The 14,444-nt window shown below is 41.3% G+C and overlaps 1 protein-coding gene across 1 annotated transcript in view; it reads right to left on the bottom strand.

Moving 5' to 3' along the window:
- Positions 1 to 769: 769 nt before the first annotated feature.
- LOC117502044 (alpha-tubulin N-acetyltransferase 1-like) overlaps positions 770 to 14,444 on the bottom strand; it is a 110,308-nt gene continuing 96,633 nt past the window's right edge. Inside the window, exons 11-12 of the mRNA XM_034161028.1 lie at positions 9,499 to 9,583; positions 770 to 1,169 (exon numbers count right to left, since the gene is read on the bottom strand). Coding sequence (XP_034016919.1) covers positions 887 to 1,169; positions 9,499 to 9,583 — 368 coding nt within the window. The 3' untranslated portion in view covers positions 770 to 886. The remainder of the gene's footprint in view (positions 1,170 to 9,498; positions 9,584 to 14,444) is intronic.

The following is a 14,444-nucleotide window of genomic DNA, read 5'->3' as shown; positions in this document are numbered from 1 at the left end:
GTCTTCCACAATCGGCCTGCAGTCTGTAGCAATCCATTTTGCTGTCGCATTTACGAGCTTCTCTTGCCTTTGTTTATCAATAGTTCTCCCACACGCTACATCTAAAGTAGTCTGCCGAAGACTCGTGCTGCAGTGTGTTTTGTTGAATGATTTGCTGGTATCAGCTGTGTGTGCTGCATTTAGGTGATATTTAAGACTCAAAGCACTCCACTGTTAAGAAAAAAACTGCGATAACGTACGATAAAAAAAATTCTTGGCATTAATTAATGAATGCGCTAATGTGATAACGCATTAACTTGCCCAGCCCTACTCATGATTAAACCATCTTTCTGCAAATTTTTTGTTTTTAACCTGAAGTTGATATCTCACACATGAATATTTAATGCAGACCCCCCCCACCCCTAATTAGCTCCTCCTTCTGTTATAAAGGACCATTTTCTTTGACAAGGTGAAGGAATTGAGGATTCCAAACCTTCTGAATTTCCTCCTCCTTGATCTGGCTGGCCGGATGAAATTGTTCCTGGAGTCCACATGACATTTCTCAGACTCCCAAGTTCTTGGCTTTCGTGTGCATTTAACAGTGTGTTGATCAGATTAAACAAAGAACAACTGTGATCCAGAGCATTCTAGAAATGACCCTCCAGCACAATTTTAGACAAAGTGGAAGCCAAACAGTTCACATAATTTTTAATTGTTTCCAGAGAAAGGACTTGTCTCAGAGTCCTGAACCTCTGGTGCAGTTCAAGTGTTTCTGGTTCTGGTTTACCAGCACATGATCACTTTCTGACAAAACCGAAATCCTTGAATCCTGATTCCAGGACATAATTAATGAAAATTATAAAGTGATATGATGGACCTTGAAGCCACGCAGACCCCTGTGGTACCCTCACCAGGGACGGGTGCTCCTGCACAGCTGCTTTTGCCTCACCCACTGAGCAGTGCCGCAGTTGTCCCCCACAGTCCAGGACCAGCCTCTTACACTTCCATCTGACTCTTTTTCTTGGAAAGTTCTCAGCGAGCGTCCCGCTGGACATTCAGGACTATCCAGCAGCCTGGTGTTTTCCCGACAGGCTTCAGCACCTCGATTCTGGTCTGCTTCTGGTCTGTCTAAGGAGGTCTGGCTGCAGATGGTGTCCTTTGGTGCAGGCAGACGCAGAAGATGCTGGGACCTAAAAGAAAGACAGGTCACATGGAAGTAGCAATGAGAAAATATGTCAGAGAAAATGCAGGAATGATTTGCTGCATCCTCTCATGCTGCAGAGATTTAGACTGCTGGGGGGTTTCCCATGATGCACCCAGTGTTTCTTTTTATTCACCTCTTTTTGCTCTGTATGCACCACTCTGCTTTTAATCATTGGTGATTGATCTCTGCTCCCCTCCACAGCATGTCTTTTTCCAGATTCTCTCCCCTCAGCCCCAACCAGTCCCAGCAGAAGACTACCCCTCCCTGAGCCTGGTTCTGCTGGAGGTTTCTTCCTGTTAAAAGGGAGTTGTCCTTCCCACTGTCGCCAAGTGCTTGCTCACAGGGGGTCGTTTTGACCGTTGGGGTTTTTCTGTAATTATTGTATGGCTTTTGCCTTTGGGGCGACTGTTTGTTGTGATTTGGCGCTATATAAATAAAATTGATTTGATTTGACTTCTCACTTCATCATCTCTTCTGAAACACCTCAGTCTACCTTCCTGTTCTTTCTCAAAGGCATTTAATTCCTCCTCTGCACTCCCTTCACTGCCCATGTCTTGGCCCCTACAGTGCTGTGGTCTGACCAAAGCTTTACAAACAGATGGTCTGCTTCAATGGTGGGCACAGATAACCAAAAAATAAACTTCGATAACAGATAATCAGATAACTGAAAAGTTATCTATGATAAAGATAAAATGATAAACCACCCAAAAATGTATAGGAAGTTACAGATAACCGATAACCAATAAATTCCAGTATTGTTTCTGGTACATTCGCAACTACTAATAAATTTGAATTTGAGTTTTAACACCACGAGTCTCGCTAATTTAGAAGATCTTCACTTAGCCTGGAAAAAGAGTCTGTTGCTCTATAAAAAAGCCCTCCGTAAAGCTAGGACATCTTTCTACTCATCACTAATTGAAGAAAATAAGAACAACCCCAGGTTTCTTTTCAGCACTGTAGCCAGGCTGACAAAGAGTCAGAGCTCTATTGAGCTGAGTATTCCATTAACTTTAACTAGTAATGACTTCATGACTTTCTTTGCTAACAAAATTTTAACTATTAGAGAAAAAATTACTCATAACCATCCCAAAGACGTATCGTTATCTTTGGCTGCTTTCAGTGATGCCGGTATTTGGTTAGACTCTTTCTCTCCGATTGTTCTGTCTGAGTTATTTTCATTAGATACTTCATCCAAACCATCAACATGTTTATTAGACCCCATTCCTACCAGGCTGCTCAAGGAAGCCCTACCATTATTTAATGCTTCGATCTTAAATATGATCAATTTATCTTTGTTAGTTGGCTATGTACCACAGGCTTTTAAGGTGGCAGTAATTAAACCATTACTTAAAAAGCCATCACTTGGCCCAGCTATCTTAGCTAATTATAGGCCAATCTCCAACCTTCCTTTTCTCTCAAAAATTCTTGAAAGGGTAGTTGTAAAACAGCTAACTGATCATCTGCAGAGGAATGGTCTATTTGAAGAGTTTCAGTCAGGTTTTAGAATTCATCATAGTACAGAAACAGCATTAGTGAAGGTTACAAATGATCTTCTTATGGCCTCGGACAGTGGACTCATCTCTGTGCTTGTTCTGTTAGACCTCAGTGCTGCTTTTGATACTGTTGACCATAAAATTTTATTACAGAGATTAGAGCATGCCATAGGTATTAAAGGCACTGCGCTGCGGTGGTTTGAATCATATTTGTCTAATAGATTACAATTTGTTCATGTAAATGGGGAATCTTCTTCACAGACTAAAGTTAATTATGGAGTTCCACAAGGTTCTGTGCTAGGACCAATTTTATTCACTTTATACATGCTTCCCTTAGGCAGTATTATTAGACGGTATTGCTTAAATTTTCATTGTTACGCAGATGATACCCAGCTTTATCTATCCATGAAGCCAGAGGACACACACCAATTAGCTAAACTGCAGGATTGTCTTACAGACATAAAGACATGGATGACCTCTAATTTCCTGCTTTTAAACTCAGATAAAACTGAAGTTATTGTACTTGGCCCCACAAATCTTAGAAACATGGTGTCTAACCAGATCCTTACTGTGGATGGCATTACCCTGACCTCTAGTAATACTGTGAGAAATCTTGGAGTCATTTTTGATCAGGATATGTCATTCAAAGCGCATATTAAACAAATATGTAGGACTGCTTTTTTGCATTTACGCAATATCTCTAAAATCAGAAAGGTCTTGTCTCAGAGTGATGCTGAAAAACTAATTCATGCATTTATTTCCTCTAGGCTGGACTATTGTAATTCATTATTATCAGGTTGTCCTAAAAGTTCCCTAAAAAGCCTTCAGTTAATTCAAAATGCTGCAGCTAGAGTACTGACGGGGACTAGAAGGAGAGAGCATATCTCACCCATATTGGCCTCTCTTCATTGGCTTCCTGTTAATTCTAGAATAGAATTTAAAATTCTGCTTCTTACTTATAAGGTTTTGAATAATCAGGTCCCATCTTATCTTAGGGACCTCGTAGTACCATATTACCCCATTAGAGCGCTTCGCTCTCAGACTGCAGGCTTACTTGTAGTTCCTAGGGTTTGTAAGAGTAGAATGGGAGGCAGAGCCTTCAGCTTTCAGGCTCCTCTCCTGTGGAACCAGCTCCCAATTCAGATCAGGGAGACAGACACCCTCTCTACTTTTAAGATTAGGCTTAAAACTTTCCTTTTTGCTAAAGCTTATAGTTAGGGCTGGATCAGGTGACCCTGAACCATCCCTTAGTTATGCTGCTATAGACGTAGACTGCTGGGGGGTTCCCATGATGCACTGTTTCTTTCTCTTTTTGCTCTGTATGCACCACTCTGCATTTAATCATTAGTGATCGATCTCTGCTCCCCTCCACAGCATGTCTTTTTCCTGGTTCTCTCCCTCAGCCCCAACCAGTCCCAGCAGAAGACTGCCCCTCCCTGAGCCTGGTTCTGCTGGAGGTTTCTTCCTGTTAAAAGGGAGTTTTTCCTTCCCACTGTAGCCAAGTGCTTGCTCACAGGGGGTCGTTTTGACCGTTGGGGTTTTACATAATTATTGTATGGCCTTGCCTTACAATATAAAGCGCCTTGGGGCAACTGTTTGTTGTGATTTGGCGCTATATAAAAAAATTGATTGATTGATTGATTGATTTACAATTGTCATCATGTGGATTCTCTATGTTGTTTTAACTGCAGTGACTCTGGCACGCAAGGGAGAATGGGATACAACAATAGGGCAAATGAATACTACTGGCCAGCAGATGGCAGTAGAGACCTTGAAAACTTGCCAAAACAAAATTCCAGATAATCCATGTCTGCTACATTTAAGATGCGTGGAATTTAATAAACGCAGACACAATAACAACGTCTATAATCGTGAATATATTCACGAGAGTTTTAGGCACTAGAGTTTAATGCTGTTGTCCGTAGAGCCTGATCAGAGTGTTTCAAATGCATTTTTCATGTCGTGAACGCACTGAGATTACCCTATCCTACCCATAATGCACTGCTGGGCACAGCATATATCCACACTAAAACCTTAAAAATTAGTGCATTACTTTAAAACTAAAACATATATTTGATATTTTCACTTTAGAAAACTTCAGACATGACATTAATTTAAATAACTTGTCCAACATTAGTTTGGTTAAAAGTTGATCCATATGGTAAAAATGTATGCCTCTGGATGACTTGGGTGATATTGCCCGCATATCAGTATGGGGTTAAAAGAAATAAAAAATTTTTGGGGGGGGGGAGGGGTTACAGTTCTCCTTTGCCTGCAGAGGATAGAGCGGTTTCTTCTTAAAGCAGCTCTTCTCTGTTTTGCAGAGGGTAGAACTACACATCTGCTATGAAACATTTAACAGGTAGGTGCTCAACTGATTTTAAGTTTTATAAATATCTGTAGCTGTTCAGCTTTATTTACCACGTTATCAGTCTAAAAATTACTGGACAAAAATTTATCGCAAGATAATTAGTCCGATAATGGTTTTTAAAGTCATCTAAAAAGATAATCTGATAATGAAAACATTATCTTTGATAATTATCGGTTATCAGATTATCGGAACTGTGCCCACCACTGGTGCTTTAACATCACACAGGTCTGGTGGGCCAGAGGAGCCCAGCTGGGGCCCTGCTGGGGAATGTTTGGAACATGCACAATCAATGAAAGCAAAGTCAGAACTGCTGTGAGCTGGTGATATTGAGAGAACTGATACTTCAGTACCCAGTAGATGCCAAAATATTAAACATGTGACAGTGTTTTTTTTTTCCAGAACTTCTGTTAAATACTAAGATCTGAACAAGAGCAGCACAACGTGTGACATATGCCAGTTCTGATCAGAACTTTACATACACTCATCATGGGCATGATTGTCATGGTAATTTTAGTCTTATAATGATGTTTGAAGTGAAGGTGGAATGACTGTACAGCATACAGCATATATATCATTAATGATTTCTGTATCTTCTCTAAGTGGCTGAGGTGGTTTTGTTGACGAGGACAGGAAAGTTGCTGGAGTCGTGCACTGCCTCTCACTCTGCATTTAGTAAAGTTGGTGTCATGGCATTTTGGTGATGCGTTGCATTGCCTCTGGGCAGCACAGTGGCTTAATGGTTAGCACTGTTGTCTCACAGCAAGAAAGTCAGGGTATTGATTCCCACCACCTGTGGCCTTTCTGTGTGGAGTTTACATGTTCTTCCTCCGGGTGCTCCGGCTTCCTCCCACATCCAAAGACATGCAGGTTAGGGGAATTGCAAACTTTGAATTGTGCATGTGGGAGTGAGTGTTTGTTTGTCTGTATTATTATTTTTATCGTAGGTACACTTCAACTGTGAGACAGAATCTAAAAAAAAGAAATTCAGAAAATCACACTGTATGATTTTTAAATAATTAATTTGCATTTTATTGCATAAAATAAGTATTTGATACAATAGAAAAACGGACCTTAATATTTGGTACAGAAACCTTTGTTTAAAATTACAGAGGTCAGACGTTTCCTGTAGTTCTTGACCAAGTTTGCACACTGCAGCAGGGATTTTGATCCACTTCTTCATACAGATCTTCTCTAGATCTTTCAAGTTTTGAGTTTCAGCTTCCTCCAAAGATTTTCTGTTGAATTCAGGTCTGGAGACTGGTCAGGCCACTCCAGGACCTTGAAATGCTTCTTTCAGAGCCACTCCTTAGTTGCCCTGGCTGTGTGTTTCGGGTCATTGTCATACTGGAAGACCCAACCATGACCCATCTTCAATACTCTTACTGAGGGAAGGAGGTTGTTTGCCAAAATCTCACCTTTGCAGAAAAGCCCCCCAAAATGATGTTTCCATCCACATGCTTCACAGTTGGGACATTGTTCTTGAGGTTGTTCTCATCCTCCAAAAGCGGCGAGTGGAGATGATACCAAAAAGCTCTATTTTGGTCGCATCTGACCACAAGACCTTCTCCCGTTGGTCACTGGTGAAGTTCAAACAGGCCTGGACATGTGCTGGCTTGAGCAGGGGGACCTTGCTGCCCTGCAGGATTTTAAACCATGACGGCGTAGTGTGTTAGTAATGTAATCTTTGTGACTGTGGTCCCAGCTCTCTTCAGGTCATTGACCAGGTCCTCTTGTGTAGTTCTGGGCTTTCTCAGAATCATCCTTACCCCACGAGGCGAGATCTTGCATGGAGCCCCAGGCCGAGGAAGACTGACTGTCATCTTTTGTTTCTTCCATCATCTAATAATTACTCCAACAGTTGTCTTCTCACTAAGCTGCTTGCCTGTTGTCCTGTAGTCCATCCCAGCCTTGTGCAGGTCTACAATTTTGTCCCTGGTGTCCTTAGACAACTCTTTGGTCTTGGCTATGGTGGACAGGTTGGAGTGTGACTGATTGAGTGTGTGGACAGGTGTCTTTTATACAGGTAACCAGTTCAAACAGGTGCAATTAATACAAGTAAAGAATGGAGAATAAGAGGACTTCTTAAAGAAAAACTAATAGGTGTGTGAGAGCCAGAATTCTTGCTGGTTGGTAGGTGATCAAATACTTATTTCATGCAATAAAATGCAAATTAATTATTTAAAAAGCAAACAATATGATTTTCTGAGAATTTTTATTTAGATTCTATCTCTCACGGTTGAAGTTTATCTACGATACAAATTACAGACCTCAACATTCTTTGTAGGCGGAAAAACTTGCAAAATCGACAGTGGATCAAATACTTATTTGCCTCACTGTAGTAGCGGTCAAAGCACAGAAGTAACAGAACGCTTATGTCCACATATGAACATACCAAGGGGCACATATAGGATCACTGAAGAAATTGAATAACTTGGAAAAATACTGAAATTAATTCTTACTGGGAAATATTCACTGAGATGGATGAATAAAGAGACCGGTCTAATTAATGTTGGAAGTTCTGACACACAAGAGAGCAAAGGACCAAACCCAGAAGTCGCAACACAACAGGAAACCACAACAACAGATTAAAACAGAAGACTGGAAACACAAAGAGACTAATATTAATCTATGATTAGAAGAAGAAGGACCTTTATTGACATTGTACATATACATACAACAAAATCTGTCCTCTGCATTTAATTCATCCTAATTACAGTCAGACACAATCCAACCACTAGGGGCAGTGGGCAGCCACAGTCCAGCGTCCAGGGACCAACTCTAGATGTAAAGACGTTGCCTTGGTCATGGGCAGAGAAAGGAGCAGACCCTAAATAAGCATGCTTTTTGATTGTGGGAGGAAACCAGAGTACCCGGAAGAAACCCACACAGACACCAGGAGAACATGCAAATGCCACACAGAAAGGTGGGAAGCGATCCCACAACATTCTTGCTGTGAGGCATCAATGCTAAGCCATCGTGCCGCTGGTACTGAGGGGAAGCAAGCACAAACATAAGAAGTGCAGAGGAAAGAAAAGCAAATGTGAGGAACAACAAAACTGCAGAGGGCACAAAACTGAAAGTAAAACTGAAAAGAAACCAGCCCACTGCCTGAAGCACCCAACAAGAAAACCCGGTGGAAGACAAAAACAGGAACACAGTGGAGGCAGACGAATAAACACTGATACAGGGAACAACACAGGAATGACCAGAGGACAACAAACCAGGATGGAGAAACCATGAGGATGTCTAAAGAAAATGGAGGTCACAGAACCATTCATTAGAAGAAAAATGGAGGATGTAACCTCCAATAACCATAATAAGTGAATTTAACCAAAATGGAACAAAAGCCAGAACCTGGATGTCAAAATGCCCACGCATCCCATGTGAGTGCACGTGCCAACACGAATTGTAAAAAAAAAAAAACAGCACTCCCTTATGTACTGAAGCTCCTGATTCACTCTCCACCTCAGCTGACCTTCTCTTCTCCTCATTTTCTTGCTCTTCTTTGAATTCTTTGAATTCTTTTAAAATTCTTCTTCTTACTTATAAGGTTTTGAATAATCAGGTCCCATCTTATCTTAGGGACCTCATAGTACCATATCACCCCAATAGAGCGCTTCGCTCTCAGACTGCAGGCTTACTTGTAGTTCCTAGGGTTTGTAAGAGTACAATGGGAGGCAGAGCCTTCAGCTTTCAGGCTCCTCTCCTGTGGAACCAGCTCCCAATTCAGATCAGGGAGACAGACACCCTCTCTACTTTTAAGATTAGGCTTAAAACTTTCCTTTTTGCTAAAGCTTATAGTTAGGGCTGGATCAGGTGACCCTGAACCATCCCTTAGTTATGCTGCTATAGACGTAGACTGCTGGGGGGTTCCCATGATGCACTGTTTCTTTCTCTTTTTGCTCTGTATGCACCACTCTGCATTTAATCATTAGTGATCGATCTCTGCTCCCCTCCACAGCATGTCTTTTTCCTGGTTCTCTCCCTCAGCCCCAACCAGTCCCAGCAGAAGACTGCCCCTCCCTGAGCCTGGTTCTGCTGGAGGTTTCTTCCTGTTAAAAGGGAGTTTTTCCTTCCCACTGTAGCCAAGTGCTTGCTCACAGGGGGTCGTTTTGACCGTTGGGGTTTTACATAATTATTGTATGGCCTTGCCTTACAATATAAAGCGCCTTGGGGCAACTGTTTGTTGTGATTTGGCGCTATATAAAAAAATTGATTGATTGAATTGATTGATTGGGGCAACTGTTTGTTGTGATTTGGCGCTATATAAAAAAATTGATTGATTGATTGATTGATTGAATTCTTGGATCATATTATCTCTGCATTATTCCTCCTCATTACTCCTTAGTTCCACTGTAAAACAACTTGTTCTCCATTAAAACTGTTAATTATCGTCCTTCACATGTGCCAAAAGAAGAAAAATATTACATGTACAGGTGTGTGATAAATACCTGCTTTGTCGTGTGTAGATATTGGGCAACTTGTGTGTGTCTGTATGTCCCAGTGCGTATGACTGATCCTCTACTGGTCTCAGATCTGTGAAGGCATAAGGAACTAAGACATGAGAAAGGAGCTATCAAAAACCAAAACAAAACAGCAACAAAAAAAACTTTCTGGTGGCTTCCAATAATGTTCTTTGGACAAAAGCCACCCACAGCAAATATTCAGCACCTTTGAGTTCAGAAACCTCATAAATGTCGCTTTCAAGAAACCAGTGAAATATGTCATGAGTTCAAACCCCAAACATTTTGCAAAAGGAGATTTTGTTAATGAATTTAAATAATTCAGTGGTGATTACAATTAGCAAAAATCTGGTGTTGCACTTGGGCAAAGTGGTCTTTGTGTTTGTCAGTTTTTGCCAGCATGTCTGTTGGTTAGTTTGTGAACAGGTCTAGTCAAAAAATAAAAGACTTTTCTCAAAACTTAACCAGAAACACACATGGCCCCACAACCTTTAATATTCTTAAAAAACTCAACCATTAAATAATATACACAACTTTGCAAACACTGACAGCCACTCAGTAAAATGAACATGTGTCACCACTAACCACCTTTAGAAACACACCACATGATATAATACATTAACAGTTACACACAACCTAAAGAAAAGCTATACAAATTAAAGATAAACACACTACAAAACTATAAAACACATGTTCAGAAATCATAAAAATATTACAAACACACACACACACACACACACACACACACACACACACACACACACACACACACACACACACACACACACACACACACACACACACACACACACACACACACACACACACACACACTGATGAGGAGGACACATCATTGCCTTGTACACTTTTGTATTAAAAAAAAAAAAGCTTTTGCCAAAACCAGTGGTGGGAGTAAAATATTTACTTGACTGCTGTGATCAAAAGCAAATTTGAGGCATTGGTACTTTACTTGAACATGCCTATTTGTCTTTTTTTTTACTTGAACACATCTACAACTTTATTCTTCTTCTGAAGTACATCTCAGTAGGCGAGTGGAAAGTCAATGTCGGCGGTCATGTAGCACTTTTTACTCCACTAGTTTGATCTGTGTGTAACACGTGGGTTCACTGTGAAAGGAGTTGGACTCCCAATCTACAGTCTCTAGTTCAATTCCAGGTGTGTGGATCAGGCTATCCATCTCACACAACTGTAAACCATGTCGCCAACCGAACGGTCCTATCTCAGTGACAGATATCTGAAGCAACAATCATTTCCACATAAATTCAGCATTATTTCATCATAAAAGACAGAGGAAGCGATCAGAGCACTGCAGCTACACAAGCTGCTAGCTGATACGTTCACTGCGCGTTGGCCATTTCAAAGCGTCACAGAGTATCGCCTCGTTTTTGCTTAAAACTGACTTTAGAATGATTTAAGAGGTTTTACCTTGTCATCTGATGGTTAATACCATTAATCCATTTGATTGCTTTGGGTGAAGAGACTCAGACGAGCTGCTGAGCTCCGAAACGACACATGCACAGTGGAGGCAGGGCGGATCAATTCTTAGGGGTGGACTGTTCGGTCTGCAACACTGGTACGGGCCTTGGCTCAGGAAGTAAGATGTGACAGGGATCTCATGCTCTTCACACTATGTTATCTAGGAATAAGTATTGGTCCAGTGGGCACTGGGGCCTGCATGGGACTTACTTCTTACTTTTATCCAGCGTTCTCACCCATATTTTTGAATGCATAGAAATGAGGTTACCGTCTTGTCAGGAAGGGGATTCGGGGGCTGCCTAGGCCTCCAATGGGCTCCAGTGGCAGTACCCTGGAAGGATGCCCAGGGGTTAAAAGCAATACAAACAAGCACGTGGCAGTATCTGTCAAAGTAACACATTGACTTCTTCTTCTTCTTTGTCTTTCGGCTGTTCCCGTTAGGGGTCGCCACAGCAGATCAATCGTTTCCATCTCACCCTGTCCTCTGTATCTTCCTCTGTCACACCAACCACCTGCATGTCCTCTCTCAGCACATCCATGAACCTCCTCTTTGGTCTCCCTCTTTTCCTATCTTATCTTAGGGACCTCATAGTACCATATCACCCCAATAGAGCGCTTCACTCTCAGACTACAGGCTTACTTGTAGTTCCTAGGGTTTGTCAATCAATCAATCAATCAATTTTTTTATATAGCGCCAAATCACAACAAACAGTTGCCCCAAGGCGCTACAGTTGCCCCAAGGCGCTGTAAGAGTAGAATGGGAGGCAGAGCCTTCAGCTTTCAGGCTCCTCTCCTCTGGAACCAGCTCCCAATTCGGATCAGGGAGACAGACACCCTCTCTACTTTTAAGATTAGGCTTAAAACTTTCCTTTTTGCTAAAGCTTATAGTTAGGGCTGGATCAGGTGACCCTGAACCATCCCTTAGTTATGCTGCTATAGACTTAGACTGCTGGGGGGTTTCCATGATGCACTGAGTGTTTCTTTCTCTTTTTGCTCTGTATGCACCACTCTGCATTTAATCATTAGTGATTGATCTCTGCTCCCCTCCACAGCATGTCTTTTTCCTGGTTCTCTCCCTCAGCCCCAACCAGTCCCAGCAGAAGACTGCCCCTCCCTGAGCCTGGTTCTGCTGGAGGTTTCTTCCTGTTAAAGTCTATAGCAGCATAACTAAGGGATGGTTCAGGGTCACCTGATTCAGCCCTAACTATAAGCTTTAGCAAAAAGGAAAGTTTTGAGCCTAATCTTAAAAGTAGAGAGGGTGTCTGTCTCCCTGATCCGAATTAGGAGCTAGTTCCACAGGAGAGGAGCCTGAAAGCTGAAGGCTCTGCCTCCCATTCTACTCTTACAAACCCAAGGAACTACAAGTAAGCCTGCAGTCTGAGAGCGAAGTGCTCTATTGGGGTGATATGGTACTATGAGGTCCCTAAGATAAGATGGGACCTGATTATTCAAAACCTTATAGGTAAGAAGAAGAATTTTCAATTCTATTCTAGAATTAACAGGAAGCCAATGAAGAGAGGCCAATATGGGTGAAAAATGCTCTATCCTTCTAGTCCCTGTCAGTACTCTAGCTGCAGCATTTCAAGTTTCTCTACTTAACCATGAAAACACATACAGTAAGTTATGTCTATGGTAGCTAGATGAAAATGTGTCTGAGCATGCTGGTACCAACCATAAGAGATGTGTTGGTTCTGCTATTTTGCTTTGTGTATCATTATGAGAGGCTTTCACTAATTTTTTTTTAAAAAGATGTTGCCTTTAAAAATTATTTTTAATAGCAACATCAGAAGAAATCATGAATAAAATCCTACATCCCATGTCTTGGCATTTCTGAGCCTTTGGAAAGACTGATTTCAGATATTTTAATACTAATTAAGGTTCAATTCAGGCACGATTAACAGGTCCAATGCATGTAAGACTTTTAAAGATGAATGGGAACCCTCCACAGTATCTACTTTGAGCAAAAGTGTCGGTTTGTTGGATATAATAGCTGGCTATGATATCCAACAATTTTTCAAGAATCTCTAAATTTTCAGGATGTCCCAGAGAGCAGCCCAGTGACCAAAATCAAAGACTTTGTGGAAATCAACACAGAAGAAGCACTGCTGACATTTATGATTATTAGATTAGACTAGATTAGATAGAACTTTATTAATCCCTTAGGACAGGGGTGGCCAAGTTCGGTCCTCGAGAGCCACATTCCTGACACTCTTAGTTGTCTCCCTGCTCCAACACACCTGAATCCAATGAAAGACTCGTTAGCAGACTTTTAATGAGCCTTTCATTGGATTCAGGTGTGTTGGAGCAGGGAGACAACTAAGAGTGTCAGGAATGTGGCTCTTGTGGACCGAACTTGGCCACCCCTGCCTTAGGAAGACTCCTTCGGGGAAATTGACATTCCAGCAGCAATGGATAGCAGCACACAGGGTATGCGCACAGAGAGTATCAGAAGTAGAAGTAAGAAACAGTTTGCAAAATGTAAATACAAATATAAACACCAGAAATACCGTCTTACTGGCTACAACTGCTCCTTTCCTTCCCATCATCTGTCTTCCTGTTACTCCTCCTCCCCCCAAGCAGTGGTGAGCACAATTCTGCAAATCCGCTAGCCACTAATTAGCGAAGCTATTTTTTTCATTAGCAAATTAGCTTTAGCTAATTAGCTAACTCTGAAAACCATCACTGGACCAATTAGCTTCTGCTAAATTTAGTTCTGCTAACTTTCAGTCCGCTAACATTCTGAGCACTCTCAGACCGTAGACCGTGTTTGGGATTTTATTTTTTATTTTTGGTGTCTTTGTTTTGTGTTTGGCAATGCAGCTCCGTTAACAGTTTATAAAAATTTGAGCAATTGCCGGGCCAGTCGCTAAGCCCGTGAATTGTTGTACTGCAATGCATTATGGGAGTTTGGGGTTTGAGTTTTTTTATTATTGTTATCATAGTTCATGTTGGTTTAGCAGTGATGTTAGTGTTATAGATTTGTAGTGCTTTTGTAGTTGAAGCAGTGTAGTCAGTTTGGTTAAGAGTTATGTTGTAACAATGAGTGAAAGTGCCTTGCGTTTAATGTCTTCTGCCACTGTCTGTGTTGTGTGTGAAATAAATAGCATTTCTTTATGGCAGAGTACATATAGGAAAAAGCTCTGGCTCGTTCTTCCACGCACCTTGCCACAATATATAATATAGAGATAAACTGTGGGTTCTTTTGATAAAGATGATGACAATGTTTGGGGTTTTATTTTTTGTGTGTTCGTTTTGAGTTTGTGATTGCCTTTGAATTTACTCAGCAGCTCCTGCAGTGCTTAAACTTGAAAGTGGCTTATCAGTAGGCGACAGTGCACCGAGTGAATACTAAAAGATAACGGTTAGAGGTATCTCCCCCTAAATTTTTTATCGGTTTATCGGTTTAGCATTATAAAAGTTAACTTTTCAGTTGGTTG

This window comes from Thalassophryne amazonica, chromosome 20 (assembly GCF_902500255.1).
Source record: "Thalassophryne amazonica chromosome 20, fThaAma1.1, whole genome shotgun sequence".
Classification (NCBI taxonomy): Eukaryota; Metazoa; Chordata; class Actinopteri; order Batrachoidiformes; family Batrachoididae; genus Thalassophryne; species Thalassophryne amazonica.
The sequence above is the reverse complement of the archived record's forward strand: the minus strand, read 5'-3'. Positions and strand labels throughout refer to the sequence as shown.